Source organism: Buteo buteo, chromosome 25 (assembly GCF_964188355.1).
Source record: "Buteo buteo chromosome 25, bButBut1.hap1.1, whole genome shotgun sequence".
Lineage (NCBI taxonomy): Eukaryota > Metazoa > Chordata > Aves > Accipitriformes > Accipitridae > Buteo > Buteo buteo.
The window spans coordinates 17940457-17958151 of record NC_134195.1 but is presented as its reverse complement, the minus strand read 5'-3'; the positions used below and the strand labels follow the sequence as shown (position 1 = coordinate 17958151).

Below are 17695 nucleotides of genomic sequence, written 5' to 3'. Positions count from 1 at the left end.
CAGCTTCTGAAATGAGTAATTTAAGTTAAACTAGGATATTGCTGATATATTGACTTTATCAAACTTCTTCTCTGGAGCACATCTTGAAATCTGTAATGCTTCTTTTGGATAAACCATTGATTAATGTTTCACTTGCACAAAGCCATAGTGCCTTTCTGCCTGCTTGGTTAGTACATTAAGCAGGACGAAGCCCATATTTTTTGCTACTACCTAAAAGTTAGCCTGTGACAGAGATTTAAGGGATGTTTCACCCAATTAAATGGGCGTGATCGAACCTGCCATTTTCAGACTTTGAGCTTAGCTCTGAATTAAAGCGCAAAGGAAAACTATATACAAAACCTGAAATCATAAGGGCTTTGCAGCATCTAGCTTTAAAGAAGTTTCATGATTGTAAGCAGAACAACTTGGTAGGAGAAATTTTTTTTCTTCTCTTTTTATATTTCTTTAATAAAGGATTTATGATGCTGAAGTAAAAAACATTTCTCTCTGAAAATAAAATGGCCAACAGACAAGGCTGATTCTTTGAAGTCCACTGTGTGAATTTTACTAACTCCCTACTTAATATTAGCTAATCCATAACTGAATTAGATATCCTAAATCATTCAGCAGACTTGAGTTATCCCTATAGGTGAGAAAAGGAAACATCAAAATCATACAGAGACATTAAGTGAAATAGTTCTCCAATTAATAAGATGTTCAAGAAATGTTTCCAGTACTGTAAGACAGTTTTATTTAAAAAATAGAGTCCAAACATTGTTTTTTATAAGGTGCAACATATATACTGGTTTCTACAATTAAAAAAAAAAACCAAACCAAAACCAAAACAAAACGATATTCATAATTATAGTGTCTTTCCAACACAGAATCAGTGGGTCTCCTGTAATTCTTAAACATTCTTTTTCTGCTTCATCAAAGCATAACAATTAATAATTAGTATCACTGTGACAGCCAAAGGGTCTGGCTAATGTCATCCATGTTCTGTACTTTAATAATAAACTTTCTGGTACAGATTGTTTCAAGTACACATCAGAAATTGAATGTAACTGAACACAGTTCATGCAAAACAAAGTACAATACTGAACTTGCATCATCCAAAGATTTTTGTTCTTGTTTAGTTTGACATCTTCAAAGTCCAACTGCTTGAACACAAGGATTGAACTGAGCTTGCATAAAGTGAGCACTATATACTAAAGTACTTATGTAACTCTCAGATTGATCAGGCTACGTGACTATCTTGAGCTCTAAAAATTCAAATAAGTACTTAAGGCTGAGATCTATGTTGGAGTCTATTCTGTAACTTCTGAGACAAGATGTATTTGGGAGTACAGATGGAAAACAGCGACTGATAATGGGCTTGTTATGGGGAAATACATTAAATCATTACATCAGAACCGCATTTTTTGGAGAAAAGCATGGTACTAATTTATATTAAGAGTGTTCCCCATTCAGCCACTCAAGCTACAAGAGCAATGAAGACTGTAGTATGGAGGAAGTTCAAGAGAAATTCCTGTCTCTGGGAGTGTCTGAAGTGCTAAGTTTTCTAATTAGCAAAGTCTGTCCAGTTTCAAAACCCTTCTTGTCATTCTAGCATCACCTCAGCCTTGATAATGCCAAGCAGCTGAAGGTAGCTATGACTATGCCATTTCTGGAGAGCTAGATATCAGTCCCTGCTCTCAGGGCATTTAACATATTTTGAACAGACATTGGAACAAGGAGCAGCAGTCCAACCACCCATGTACAGTTACACATCCAAACCTTTTTTCCTTGACCCTTTAGATATTTAAACCATTCCATCTAAAGAGGAACGTGTTTGATAGAAAAGAGCTGAACACCCATTTATCTGCCTTCTGCTTTGGCGGTAGGCCCAGGGTCAAACCGCACCTGCAATAAGTGCATAAATCTCAATTCCTTCTGTTGTTGTTTCTTACAAACCACCATGCTGGTTTTATGGATCATGTTCTTAAGTCCTTAAGGCTCCTCATGTGCACTCTAGTAAGACGAGGTGACAAGCTATCACAGAGCTGACTGTTAGTTTTAGTGGATCAGGCCTCTAGGTATTAATGGGAATTAGCCATGCAAGTTTATGCTGATGCATAGCCACAGACTGAGTTTAAGCTGATAACCCAAGTCAATACCCAAGTGAGTTTGTATCCATGGCCAGTTTAACCTCAGTTAGGTGACTCTGTGTCTTTTTCTCAGCAAATTACAATTTTTTTCAGTATTGATATACCATCCTGACTCCTGTTAGCAAATATTGCCCTTAGTACTAGGAATGCTTCGTCAGACTTAGCTCTGTCATGGACTACATTATAATGCAACATGGATTGAAATTTCTTTCACTTAAAAGAGAAGGCTTTAGACCTCTCCTTTTCCCTGACATACAGGAAGCCTTGAGTTTGACTTCAAATAGCAGATGGATTCACTTCCCAACTTATTTCTCTTGACTTATGAACAAAAGAGATATTTAGAAGTGTTCAGGTGGGAAGAGTACTCACTCTTGTTTCCTAGGTAAACATAAAGGAAGATGGAGAAAGTGTTAATCAAACATATATGTATCAACATTAAAAGCTAAAAAAGTGAAAAGTAGAGCACAGTCCTTCAATTTTAATTTCAGAACATGGTTGCCCTCAAAAGTACTTATCTTAGTCCAAATCCCTTAGATTCTAGTAGTTTTGGGTAGAAACTGACATTTGTACTAAGCCCCACTTGGGTTTAGTTGTGGGAATGAACTGATTTTATTTTATAATGGCATCTCTGTCCAAATGAGGGAATCCAATGTTTATGAGCTTGGTTGTTGACTTGGTTGGTTTTTTATGAGTTTGGCTGATGACAGCTTCACAGAAAAACATAAGAAACAACAATATTATGTTGTATTTCCTATTTTCAGAAGGAAAGGGTTGCTCAGTTCTATGGTTTACATAGTTTTAACAATATCCCTTTAATAATACATTGTACTGCAGATGTTCAGTTAACAAAAAGTATACACTGAAATATTTATGGGCTTTGGCCAGAGCTACCTATATTTATGTCAGTCTGTTGCAAACACTATTGTTAAATGGAGTACTTAGCAGATTAAAATTATCCCTTTACTTCCTTTTTTTTTACTTAAACAATTATGGCCATACTTCGTGTGAATGCAGTGGGACACATGCCAGAAGGAAGCAGGGTCACTGGAGACAAGAGGAGGAATTTGTGACATGTAACTTTGGGCATCTAACTGAGGGTGCACCTGGCTAGTTGTGTCAGTTCACGGACACAATAATCATGTGCACTGCCTACAAGTTGGATCAACAGTCTGGCTTTTGTCTGGAGTAAGCAACAGGCTCTTCTGGCATGAAAGGACTCCATCTCTGTCCATGAAGACTAACTGGACACAATGGACTTGAGCTACCAGTATCTGCATGAATTTGAACAAAAATACCAGAGGTCTTAGATGCCTAAATGAAGGGACCAGACTCTCAGAGGGTCTGAAGATGCAACCTCTCTCCAATCTTTAAGCTTATAGTTATAAATCCAACACTAGGCAGTGTGGATTATGTGTTACTGAGAGTAGAATTTGGTCTTCTGTTACTGACAGCAGTGCTACTAAAGTGCTAGTATATTAACACAGACAATGTTGATTCTGTGCATCTCGCACAAGACCAGAACAAGGGTTTAGGAAAATTTAGCATTTTTACCTGAGTGGCTTGGAGGTCCTGGGGGCTGTTAAATCTTGCGTTCTTGCTGCAAACAGATCAATAATTAAAGCTCTGCAATCGTTTGCATTCTCAGTCCCTTTGATCTTATCCAGCCACAGTGTTGTGGGGATGGATCCCACAGTCCTATGACTGGCAGATGCATAAAGAGTAGATCTGCTACAGAATAAACGTCTGGGACTGTTAAATTAACTTCAGCAATCTCTTGGCAGGTACAGACAAATGCCAAGAAATAGCAATGACAAAAAGGAACTAAATGGAGAATCAGGAATCGATGCAGAACTTCATTAGTTTTTGAAAAATGATGATGTGCATAAGGGGAGACAGGTGAGGGATTCAATCTCTTGTCACTAATATCGATGAGAGCTGGATACCAGTCTCCCTTTAGTGCCTTCAAAAATTCCTCCATGGGCTTCTATGTTTTTTCCTGTTGTCAACAGCAAACCACATAATACTAAATATTACAGTACCTGTATGCAAAATTGCATAGAGACATAATAAATCCTTACAAATAAGTCACATTTCAACATTAATAAAGGGAAGCTGATTGACAGAAACCCTAAACTGTATAAAATTCAAAGGACTAAAGCAGGGAGCAGGGGACACTATGTTTTAAAGTGAGCTGAAGTGTGTTCTTGCTCCTTTAACTCCAGTCCTGATTCACTTAACTTTTACAAAAATAAATGAAGATGACAAAATTTTTTCATTTTAAAATATGATGATTTTTTCCTCATGAAAATGGTATAATTCAGTAGCAAATAAATAGCCATGATTTCAATAACAAAACCAACTGACATTACTCATACACACTCTTTAGTTTGGAACACAAATCTTTATCTCTGTTAACAGCTTATACATAAACAGTGTCTGCTAGTCTTCACACCTGCCTTGATGCATCCCACTGGTGCTCCTGGCTCTTTGTCTCTAAGCACCACATCACTTACACCTACCAACACTCCAATTGAGCTGTTGGGAATCTCATTAAGGAAACACAGCTTGATGTCTGCAGCTGCTCAGAGCTTCTAAACTGCCTTCCTCATTAAATAAGTGCCATCCTGCATCCACTCCCTCTGTCAGAGGCATATTGAGCCATTCCTCATACATATTACATTTTCTCTTTAAACAAAATGAAACACTGAACATAGCCTTTGTGTTAATCTAGAAGGGATTCCTTTGGGGTTACTTTCTTCTTCCTTTACCAGTCTAGTTAAACATGATAGATTCAGGGTCTTGGTTTGCCATTTGAGCCATATGTCTTAATACATCCTTTTTAGTTATGATACCCAGCAGCCTCCTAGAGGAGAAAAGGAAAGGAAAGGTCAACATTCATCTCATATATCATGCAGTTTTTTCTCCTGTTCAGCTGCAGCAGTATTTTGTGAGTGCTTCCATATAACACTGTCCATCCCATCCATTCCTCAATGATTATCTTTCATAAAAAGCATTCTCACCTCGTGTATGTTTACTACTCCAGGCATGATCATTAAGTTAAATACTTTGTGTTGTTATCTCTTTTTGTTGGGAACGTGACTTAGTGAGGAGCTACAACTACTGGCACTTTGTACAACAAAGTAATGAGTTTCTTTAGACTCTGGCTGCAGAGGACCAACAGCACAAAACCAAGGCACCAGTGTGCTGAGCTAGGGCATGGGGTTTACTAATACACGAACTAAGCTAAAGCATGGATTTTCTGAAACTCTCGCTGTCCAAGAGCATAATTCCTTCAACTCTGAGTGATAATTTCTCATTTATATGATCCTAAATGAATTATATCTGTCAGGAAAGATGAGGCCTACAGGATATCTGGCCCCAAGGGTCAAAAATTTCCTAACCCTCAGTATTCAAGGGCTTTTATTTCCAGTCCCTGAAGGCCACGAGGCACTGAATTTTGAAACTACATCATTGTTTTATTTTTTCCACCTTTCATTTCATCTAGGTGCTAGAACTCAAGATCAACACTTCCAAATCCAAGCACCTAAAATCTGTGCCCCGATAATGGTCCTTATTTTCTTAATGCTGAGGACACTGCATTGATAGTAACAGTTGATACGCAGTATTTTTGAATAACAAGAAGGCTTTTTGCAGAAGAATAAATTTTAGTCTTCTGCATTTGAAAATTATGGCTCTGATTTTGCTATCCTGTTGTAAAGTTTCTTCTTACCACTAGGAACATGGAATGAGCAATGATCCCAAAATAGCTCAAATCCCATTGGAATTATGGGATGTTATTTCTAGTGCATGTGGTGCAGCTTTTTACTCTTCTAATTTCAGGTTTGCCCACACTTCTTCAGCTGGTTTTTGTGGACTTTTGGTTTATATGCCTTTCCATTTTCCATCAAAGAAAGCTGAACAGATTAATTTTCTTCCACTGATATCTTTATCACAGTCTTCACAAGCTTCTAATCTAGATGGATGTCTAGAAACAGGAACATCTTTTGCAAACAGTACTACTTGCCAGATCTGCCTCTGTTAAAAACTGAACGATAGTGGGAATCAGAATGGTTTATTTTGTATTTATCTTTACCTTATCTAAATAACAATACACCAAGGATTTGGGAGAACAGAATGAAACATGACACCTGGCAAGGGCTGTTTTGGTTCTGAGTCTGATTTCTTTTGCTGCCCTGGAGAGACACTGGGCACGCTTCCCTTATTCTTCCATTCACAAAATAGACAAACCCAGAATATTCACTTGCCTGTCCCAGAGGTGCTGATTGATTAGTTACTGTCTATACTTGGCTTTAAAGAGGAAACACAGTGGTTTTGTTAATGCTGAAGAAAATCTCCTGAGATTTTCTAGGTGTGCTTGACTCAGCATCTACTCACCCACTGCGAGTGACAAGACACTGCCTGAGTCCGAGTTTCCGGAAAATATCTACCACGGTCTCCATTGGCGTGTGGTCAGTGACAGTGAAAGGGCTCAGGTTGAGAATACGCCGCAGCTTCAGTGGATGGGGACTGTTGGGTGGCAGTTCTGGGGGGTCTTCGGTGAAGTACACAATGGAGTTGCTCACCACCCCATCCTGACGCTGTCTTGCATTCTCTGTACAACAGAAAGATCAAGGTAGACTGAGTTAGGCTTGATAACAAAATTAAAAAAAAAAAAAATCTTGTTTGGAAAGCAAAGGTAGTAGTTGCTTTTTGTCTTTAAAGTAATGAGGTCCCAGAAGCTGGGGTTACTGAGCAAACTTGAATTTCCTTGAGACATTGTTCCCTTGAAGCAAATGTAACTGATATTTTTGCAAACACATATTTTTTTGCTTGGTTGGGATAATGCTTTTCTGAATAAATTCGCAGCTCACTGTATTCACAAACATCACTAATCCAATTTCTATCAAATTCAAATGATTATATGTCATTTCCTCCATTGTGAGAATCACAACAGAAACTTCTATTATATGACCAAAGGAGTGGAGTCAACAGCTGTGTATGGTCCCAGCTGGCTTGGAGCAGTATGTTTGTTCCCAGGCTTCTCAGTGGAGTTGGGGAAATCTGGGCATGATGAATGGATTTATGAACACAAAGCTAGGGAAGGACAAATTCACATCCCAGGGATCCAGTACCTCTCTGGCATGCAGGGTGAATTTTGTGGGTTTGCACTTAATTCCTTAAATAGACTTTGCGTATCTAGATTTTAAAATGGCAGAAAAAAAATAGCATCCTACTTAAAGGAAAATAGTAAAGGGAGGAACAACATATAGCAGTAAATGAGTTTGATACATTTTTCTCAACAGTATATATTTGACCACTTTCAAAAGTTCAAAAGTTATCGTTCATACTTTGATCAAACTATGAAGTGAACTTCATGCTACATCTGGAGTTTACGTGATCAGTATAAGCCTTTTACTTTAAAGTATGCTCCAAGAAGAATTCTTAGCATTGAAGTAGCTTATTTTCTTTGTAGTGTTTATCTCATTTCTACTCAACACTACAGGGTGTGAACAATATATGAGATGGATTTCCAAATGATAGACAACTTCTCTCTCCCCAGAATAAGCATATCATGTGTTTGGCTCTGAGGGTTTAACTCTTTTTTTTTTTTTTTTTTTTTTTTTTTTAATAAATTCTTGGAAATGGTTAGAATTATTATCTTTGATTAATATAGGTTGCTTCTTTTCTTGAGAGGTACAGCAAATCAGACGTATTCAAAGAGTATGTATATATTCTTGGAGCTCGTTGCCATCCATCAAAGTGCAGAAACGTGTTCCTGCGACTTGTAATGTGTAGATAGTAATGGTTTCCAACATGTTCCAGCTGCATTTTTTTCCCTTTAATGATGATTGTCTTGTAATATTTCTGGAACTGGAGCAGTGCTCGCTCAAACCTAATATCAGTAAAGTATATGATTTTCAACCTTCTCACCCCACATATTACAAGCCCTATTGCAATTTATAGGAATGATGCTAACTTTGTCTCATCTTGTTTTGATTCATACATCTAATTTCAAGTGTGAATATGCCTGCATAGTTCTTTGATATATGATCTGTGCTAAGAGGTAACATTAATCAAACTGAAGGTAACTCCCACCCTTTGATAAAAACCCTTGACAGCTAGGTATTTCCTTCCCGAAGCTGCACCCAAAGCAACAGTCCCAAGCATTTCAGCTACCACGTTGCTGTTCCCAAGGCACCAATGACCCTGGACAACAGTGATTAGCCAAAGCCATGACTTCACTCTTCAAAGTCAAACATCTCTCTGGAGAAATTTGAATGATGTAGTACTATTGAGCAAATTCAGTGGCATCAGAAAAATGGTGTACTTTGTATGCAGTCTCACTGGATGGGGGAGTTAGAGTAAAGGTAAAACAGATCATTTTTGCAGTCAGTGGGTAAGAAAAACAGATATAACTTAACAGAAAGAGCAAAGCAAATGGATGACAATGTCTGGTTTTACAGAGTAATCTATGCAGGAGGCTCTTGTCATAGCTAGAGAGTGAATTAGTTCTCCCAAATGTGAAAGGGCCTCTCATATTCAGAAGTTTACAGTTCACAGCCTATATTAACTATGTTGCTCTCTCAACTCCACATTGGAAAAAGTACATTATACAGGCCACCTGGCTTGTCTCCAAGACTCTGCCTTTTGTATGATGCCTCCCAAACCAGCCAAATTTAAGAAGAGCTTTACAGGTCAACTACTCCCCTCCGTAAGACTGTAAGGTAGGTGCCATCTAAAATGTAGACACCTATTCCCAGATGGTGACTCTGCCTACCTGACCTCCCTACCTGCTCAACAAGGATCAGAGAAAGGATGCAATCCTGAAGGTGCTTCTGAGCAATTGGAAGTGGCATTGCCATTCACTTTACAGGGACAGGATGCATTAGAGTGTGCTTAGTGCTCCACTTAGTAAGAAAGAAATGACGTAGGGGTAACTCACGAGGCACAGAGCTGTGTGTGAACAGGTATTCCACACATCTTCTATAGCAAGCCTGTTCAGCCATGTTGCAATTTATGACCTGAATCAAAAGACTCAGTTCCTCAAAATTCTCCGACTTGTTTCAGACAGCATCTGATCTTTCTGCTTTTATAGTGAGGGCTCTGCATCTTCACTCCATGCAATTTTCCCACTGACATACCTCCCTGCAAGGGAGACGCAAAAGGCTATGAAGTTAGGATGGCAGACAGTGTTACAGCCACAACATGGCATGGACAGTGTAAAAGCCAGACACAGGGTAGGCTAAATACATCTAATTAAGGTTTTTTCACTTCTCACAAGAGAACACAGAAGATATTTGAAAATCATTAGCAAAAGCAGGATAAAATACAAACTATTTTATAAATGGTATCAACTCTTGGCATTTACACATTTGGTGAAACTTCAGACATGTATTTACTTTCCTAGCTTGGCCATACGAGGCATCTTTTGTTACAGCCAAAGGAAGATTAGCCCTCTTAGAAAATCAGTTGTTTGAAGGGGGGATTGCAGCTAGCAGCCTTGGACTTCATCCTGGTGTCTTTAAAATCCTCTTATATTGATATTAGTACACAGAGAATTATAACTTCATGGAGACTTTTTTTCTCTCGTTTTTGGAGGAGGGAGGAAGGGGCAACCAGTGATAGTGGGCTTTTAATGAAAAAGTTAGATTCCCACACTCCTTGGAAGTTAAATTACAATTGTACAGTTAGAGGAGCTGTAGAACTGGCAGTAAGGCCTGTTCTGTTTTCCTATGTTTTGAGAAATTAGTGGTATAACTAAATGCAAAAGAAATTCAGTTCATAAACTTTTTTCTCTAACTGAAATGATGACTTACACCACAGAAGGGAAAAAATTAGAAAATAATTACTAACTGAATTCTGCACTACATTTTAAGGGGAGAAAACTGGGGTCTCATTTCTTTTCATATTCTGCATGTGGTATTGATGCAGCATTGATGACTTTCTGCTATGGGATGAAGAGAATCATGTAACAGCTGAGTGTCCTTAAATAAATGAATATAAATTTTATGCCTAATCCTTAGACTGAGTCTTTTTACATCCAGGAGACAAAAATAAATATGCATTAAAAAAACGTGCTTCAAAGAGCACTGTCATTTCAAATTTTATTTTAGTTTTGTGAGAAGTGAGCAGGAAAGTGGCCCTCTAAAATAGCCCTGATTTTCCATTTATGGATTTTCTTTCCTGAAGAATACAGAAGTTTGCATCTGAGACAACAGCTTTTTAAATGTGCCTGAAGTGGAGGGATGAAACAGGCCCACACAGAGAGGAATAATTCCATGTCAAGGAGGTTTGGATATGCCAGGCATTCTACTTCCCTGCAAATTATAAGGCAACCATGCCCAGCCAGCAGCCTGCCTGCCTGCCCAGCTGGCCCTTAACACCTCAGGACTGCCAGAATTGGGAGCAGGCTGTGGGGTTGATTTGCCGTGCTTGCAGACCTCTGCAGCTCTGGACACCCTGGGAAGGTGGGAACATTTGCTTTCGTCCAATATACCTGTCTTCTCAATCCTCACCAAGCCATCAGACCAACCAGGAAAGGACCTGCTGTGTCAAAACCTGTAACGACCTGGATCGGGCTCTCAGGTAACCAGCTGGCTATCCACTGGATGCTTGACAAAACTCAGCCATCTTTCTTTACCAAACAACATCCTCCACCTAAAATCTTTCCACCCCTACCGCAAAAGGCCCGAGTGTGAGAAAAATCAAGACAGTGCAACAGAAAGAAGCACAGGGACTTGTACTTAGTCACAGGGTGACAAAGGTTCACGACTGCCCCAGCTGCTGACGGCAGCCAATGGAGACTGCAGAAAGCTCAGCACTGCAGTGGCTTTTCATCTGGTTTTGACAAAAATTGTGGCTATGAGTCAGGTTTATCTCTGTTGTCTTTAGCAGAATCATATTGTACTGTTGTGAGTGATGGCAAAATTAAGCCCACAAAATTCAAGCCCACAGAAGTCTACCAGGTGGTATGTTGCAATAGAAAAGCTTCCAGCTATGCGTCCTAGCAACTAGTAAAAGCCAGACTTGAAGAAAAAGTTAGATTCGGTTCTTATTTATCCATTCTTCAAGGGGAATAACACTGGTAACGTCCTACCCTATCAAAATCAAACTTGTATGTACACTGATACTCTACTCACTTATTGCAAGAATCAGTTCTCGTCTCTGCGCAAATCCAATAAGTCTCTCCGAGTCTTTCGAAACCACTACTGGAAAGCCGTTGTAGTCAGTCTCCTTGATTAGTGTCTCGACATCCTCCACCGTCATGCTGTCCTGCGTTAGAACAGAGAGAGGAGCTTCACCACGCCTTGGTCTCATGACGTCAGTTGCCAGGGTTCGGTGGGTGAATTCATCCTTCACATCCAGAAACGGGTAGCCGTTCAGATGAATGTGAGCTTCATAGATCCCTTCTTTCCCAAAGGCATCTGCCACCCACTTGCTTGTGACAGCTGCAGCCATAAGAGGTACGATGTACTCCAGGCCTCCAGTTAGCTCAAACATAATCACCACCAGAGAGACTGTCATTCGGGTAACACCACCTGCCAACAAGGAAAGCAGTTTCCCTCAGTGCTCTTGAAGTATACATACTAAACAACTCATTTATATTTTTGAGTCTTAAACTCAAAAAGGCATGAGATTATTCATGCTGAGTACTTTGCCCTTATACTTTGTGAGGTATCTGGGGGCTTATTTCATTGAAGAAAGAGATTTTTCATCTACTGCAATTTTCATCAAAAAGATTGAGTGAACTTGCTCAAGCCAAAGATGCTAACAATGAAAAGCAAATAATGAATGCTAAAAGACTGAGCTATCAAACCAGAAAGCATGCCAAAAAATCAGCTATGCTGGATGCTTGAGAAACTAAAACTGAATCCTGCCATTAGCCTTCTAAAATGACTCCAAGAATCAGCTAAGTATCATGGCTGGGGCAGGTAGGAGCACTGCAAGCTGGCCTTCACGTTGGTTTACCTAGCGCATTCATACTGAAGAGAAAGCTAAGCATTATCTTTGGGCACGACATGGTTACAAAATCCTATGTGAGGATAGTTTAGGGCCACTGCAAGAGCTGTGTTACAGCTTAAACCCTAACTTTTGATATCAGTATAACATACAGTTTGAACTGTATACAACTTGGTTTGAGGCCATCTAGGCATGCAGCCGTCGACAGGGTTGTAGCTGTATTTTTCAATCTAGTCTTTCTGTGTTAATTTCATAAGCAAGGTCCTTACTCCTTCAGTTTACATTAAAGGATAAAAATAATCATATAACTGCAGACAAGTGTGTATGTATCACTGAATTATTAGGTAACATTTCTTTGCCTCTGTTCAAAAGGTAAATGTAATAAATCTGCTATTTTTAGGCCTCAAAATACAACACCATTTTAGATGAGAGGAATCAGAAACAGGTCATTAAAAGATGCTTTTAATCTAGCAGCATACAGGAAAATTAAATTGTTGGTTATTTAACACGATGATCCGGATATGACTTTCGTCTGAGGAATGCCTTAAACTTCTGACTCTGAAAAGCTGAGAGCAGATACCAGAGTAAGGATCATTTAATACTTACTCTGTATCTTACTCTAAGCAAGACCGGTCTTGGACTTAAGAATGAGCAGTGACCATTCTGCTGTACGTCTCACTATACTATTAAAATCACTGCACCTTGATTTGGACCTTTTAAAAGAGGAAGTGATTGCTGACTAGCAGATCAACTAGAATATCAGAGCAAAATTTTTCTGAATCGTTTCTTTTATGAACATTAAGATCATTTATGGACAAGAGGAAGCGCTTTACTCTTTTTGACTGTAAGATTCATCATAGCTATTTTAATGTGTCTACACTGATGTAGGTGTTCACATCCAAAGGGGTGATCCAGACTGCCTTTATAATCTCCAGAGAAAAACAGGCACTTTTGAGGCCAAATTCATCTGTCCATTTGCCTGGTTTTAGAGGTCTATTGCCAGGTAAGACTGATTTTTCCAGTATCTCATTTTTCTATTTTGACTGTGAAGGGTATCAATGCAGCTAGCTCAGATGTCAATGTCTACATTATAGACATTAAATTTAGACAAGTAAATCCCACCCTTCCTTCCTCTATAACTGATCATACAAATGATCCTGCTTTTCTAACATGACACTCCAAAACTGAAACTTTTCCAGCTCTTCCCTGAGTACATCTTTCACTTCAAATCTACCCAATTATATTAATCATGTGTTATGCCTCCCCACTATTATTTCATCATCTGGTGACGGTATCAACAACAAAAGGAGGTAGAACGTACAAGTATGGAAGGGGAAAGACATGATCAGGGAAAAACATGTTCAGATGGTATGTTTGTAACATTCCTGTTGCATCTATGACTAGAAATTTGATATGTGAGGTATTATTCAATGATCTTGCTTTAATAGTTAACAGACCATTCCTGTTATATCCAATAAATCCTATTGATTGAATGTAATCAGATATTGGCCTATGGTCAAAACAAAAACCAAAATACAGCCCAGTTGACCATAGTGTGACACACAGCCAAAATAAGACCCAGAATTTTTACCTCTCTGTCACTTAAAATTTGACCAGAACTGGGAAGTTTGTTCCCTGCACTGAGAGCGAGCACAGTCTAAAGAAGGAAGTAGCTTTAGTCCAGCTACAGTGGATTTCACTACATCAAAAGGAAAGAAAAAACTAGCAAAACCACTGTTGTTTTTCTTCTTGGAAGCCTGTAGCCAAACTTTAATTTTTTCTTGCACTCTGTGTGCTTTTTGGCAGATTACAAGGAGTAGGCGTTGGTGACTGCAAGCCTCTGTTGTTGCCTACCTGGCAGATCACCGGAGAGACCATTAGAGGAAGCTGCCCATGCTTTAGCCCATCACATCTTGATTTCAACCTCTATTACATCCAGAAATGCCAGTATAGCACCCAACACAAACACAAAACCCTCATAAACAATTTGTAGGTCCCCAAACATCAGTGTTATTCATGCACGAACCAACGATCAGTAGGTACTGTACCCAAGCAAGCTGCCGCTCCCACCATAGCATAAAGTCCCGGTGTGACGCAGTCTGCCCCAGGTCTGCACCAGTTCCTGAAGATGATCCAGTCATGATGGTGATATGCCAGCTGCTCTACTCCGATCCCAACCATCCTGCCAGCCATGGCTCCAACAGCCATGCTGGGAATGAAGAGGCCTGAAGGGATCTTGAATAAGATATAGACACATGAGCACCTTGACAAAAATGACTAGTAATGAACTTATTGATCAAACAGTTTATTATTAGTGGTAAGAGAACCGAGTTTCCTTATTAAGTGCTAGCTCAGAAGGCCATAGCCTTATGGCAGCCTACAGCAATGCTCCCTGTGGTCTGAGACAGGTTTCTGCAGTGACTGAGTTTGTGTGGTTACATGTTTATCAATAGCTTTAGAAAACGTTAATGCATTTTTTAAAAGTAATTTTGAATCCTACCTGCTGCATCACACTGAATTTGATAGATAAATGGTGTTTCTGAATAATAGTCTGCTTTTAAAGTCAAGATGCTCCTGGTTTTGCCTTTATTGCTTTCTCAGCAGGAAATCAGGAGATGCTGATGGTTCTGTCATGGGCCTGAGAATAAGTTTAACTGAAAATAACATCTTGATTTCACCCTCTATCACATGGAGTACTTTATAGTTTTATTATTACTCTTTCAGGCTAAATCAGAGCAGATTTTAAATTAAATGTCAAATACAGAATAAAAATTCTGAGAAAGGAGGCTGACTGCTCCGTGGAAGCTATTTCTTCATCTCAGTTTGCTATATATTTTCCAGGAAGCTCTACAAATCATTACCTTGTTGCCTGCTACACAGACAAGTTACAAATCATTAAAAACAGTATTGAAATGAAAAGGAGCAAAAAAGAAAAAGAAAAAATGAAAACTCGCTTTTCCTTGGCTAAGTGCATTTCCTCTTAGATGTCAAGTGCATTTGCAAGTTGGAGAGAAATTTCCTGGTGGAGAAAACAACTCCTATCTGTGGCAAGGGCTTCCATGGAGTTTTTGTTGTTTTTAGAGAGGAAAGGCTGTTATATCTTTTTAATTCTGGAAACACACCTTGAGCTTCGTAGAGAACTAAACTAACAACCTCAGCATAGCCCAGAGGCATTAAGGCTAATGACAGCAGGCTCTATCTCCCCCACCACATAGTGTTAATTTTGCTGATACAGTCGGATTGAGTCTTCTAGATTTGGTGGGTAAAGCTATGTTGTCTGTTCTTTTACAGAATAGTTGAAACTGTCAATTGCTTGTAACAAATTTTAAATATATAGAATAAATAAAGAACCGCATATCAAATAAAGAACCAAACTTAGAAGTTTTTAAAGAAATGAACAAGCATAACAACTAGCTGCCAGTCATAAATCAGTTTCTGCAGTGAAGGGCATCTCATTTCAAGTCCTCCTCCAGAACTATTACACCTGCAACGTCCAAGTGCTCTGAAACTCCCATTTGTTCTCCCTGCTCAGTAAATCAGCAGGACTCAGTCACTGGTCCTGAGCGACCTTCTACCATTCAGTAGTTCTTGTCATCAGGTGGAGAAAACATGAAAGAAAAGCAAAACTCCCAACAACTTCCTACTATAATTCAGGTAAAAGACCTTCTAAAAGATGGATCCTCAGTTCAAGCCCAGTGTTTAAGAGAAAGATGAGATGCTTTAGCTTTGAGTGTGGTATAAAATATAGCATATAACTCAGAAAAACTTCCCATCGTCTGCTGCAATCAGATCCAGAACTAAATGCTCAGATAATGGGAGCTGTAGACAGACAGATATGTGTTTTATATGGGCTCTAGCAATCAGATATATAAAACTCACCACAAACAGCTTTGTATATATTGAAAGCTTGGATAAATTGTTCTTGGACCTTTCATCACCCATTTATGGGGAGGAGGAGTGGAAGGAAAAAGTTGCAAATCTAGAATAATCAAATCATACATTCGTCACTCTTCCCACTCATTCCCTTTTTTTTTTCCAAGCTACAGTGCTTAAAAAGATTCAAAAATAGAACTTTTCAGCTGCTTTTGTATTTTTGTGAGGTTTTGAATGTGTAAATCAGTAAATTTAAAGCTATTACTTCCCTGAGCATAGCTACCTTGAGGCACATTACGACATTAATCCAACAAGACAAACAACAATGTAAATAGTCCATATCCCTGAGAGAGCTGAAAGACAGCTGCAGTGGCAATCACCTTGAATTTGCTTATTGGCAACAGTGGATATAAATTCCCACCCGGATTTCTTTGTCACTTAATAAAACTGCAGATGACTAGAAGGTGGAAGAGCAGGGCTCATCCCCCTGCTGTGACAGGGGCCCACAGAACAAGGTGCTGGCGGGCAGGTGAACCATCAAGCATCTCAACGACACCCGTGTGGGTGGGTACAGGTCAGAAGCACGCAAGCCCTGCCAGATAGACCACAGCTGCTGACGGCAACCCATCTGCGCCTCGTGCTTGCAACAGCTTCTGCGCCTGTCCCCGATTTACCTTCATGCCGAAAGTGAATATCGTGATGACAATTTTAAACACCAAAGCCAAGGCCAGCTGCCACATGGCAGTGTAGACTCCGGGGCCGGCAGGTCTGTCGGGAATGTCGTCCACCGGCCGGGTCATGTTTGGGTCGTTGATGTAGTCGCAGAGCTGCGAGGACTCCAGGGCACCACAGTCATTGAAGAGCTCCGAGATCAGCTCACTGGTGCTCCTCCGGGTGTAGGGGTTGGGGTAGGCAATGATGGCAGTGATAGCTGTTATCACTATGACCTCCAGGACTGGGTATTTCCCGAGTCTGGTGGTTTTTCGCCTCCTGCACCAGGCAATGTTGCATCGGATAAAGAGGGTCCCCCAGAGGCCGCCGAAGACGCCGAGCAGGATGAAGGGGAAGAGCTCGGCCATGTACCAGGGGGTGTGGTACTCCACATAGAACAGGACCAGCCGGCTGTTTCCAAAAGGATTGATGGACCTCAGCGTGAAGGCAGCCACGAGAGCAGCAAAAAATGACCTCCAGAGGGTTTTCAGAGGAAAGTAGTAGCTGACCTAAAACAAAGCAGAGACCGTAAACACTTCACCGCATGTGACAGAGGGTGTTTGCTTTAATTGCCATGGCTGTGTGTTTCATCTGTGACTCTACGTCTGATTTTACTGGGAGCGCTAGTCATTACCACAGCCAGAACGCATCCGCAAAGGTATCAGAAAAGGCATTTTCAGATAGGGAGCAGCAACCAGTTAAAAAATGATAAATCTAAATCCAAAATTGCTAGCTAGAGATGATAAGACGGATGCTTGACAGCTCGGCCCATGCAGTAGCAAGCTGGAGAAACCTCAGCACAGGGATACACTTCCAGATTGAGTAATTTCATCTGTTTCCAGAAAGTCAGTGCTCGTCTCCTACTCAAATGGGGCTAAAATACCCCATTTCTTATTACTTGAAATCAAAGATTATTTTTGCTTTAGAAGAAAAATAAGCATATAAATATTTGAAAAATAAAGAGGAATCTTAGAAAAGGGTATCAGATGAAAAGATATTTATTGAAGTAAATGAACTGCCAGGTC

The 17695-nt window shown here is 39.8% G+C and overlaps 1 protein-coding gene across 2 annotated transcripts in view; it reads right to left on the bottom strand.

Moving 5' to 3' along the window:
- Window positions 1-517: 517 nt before the first annotated feature.
- The window catches only part of CLCN4 (chloride voltage-gated channel 4), a 47847-nt gene continuing 30669 nt past the window's right edge, over window positions 518-17695 (bottom strand). For both annotated transcript variants that reach the window (XM_075057334.1, XM_075057333.1), the window contains exons 8-12: window positions 16634-17179; window positions 14135-14321; window positions 11267-11665; window positions 6522-6738; window positions 518-4989 (exon numbers count right to left, since the gene is read on the bottom strand). In XM_075057334.1, coding sequence (XP_074913435.1) covers window positions 4899-4989; window positions 6522-6738; window positions 11267-11665; window positions 14135-14321; window positions 16634-17179 — 1440 coding nt within the window. In that variant the 3' untranslated portion in view covers window positions 518-4898. The remainder of the gene's footprint in view (window positions 4990-6521; window positions 6739-11266; window positions 11666-14134; window positions 14322-16633; window positions 17180-17695) is intronic.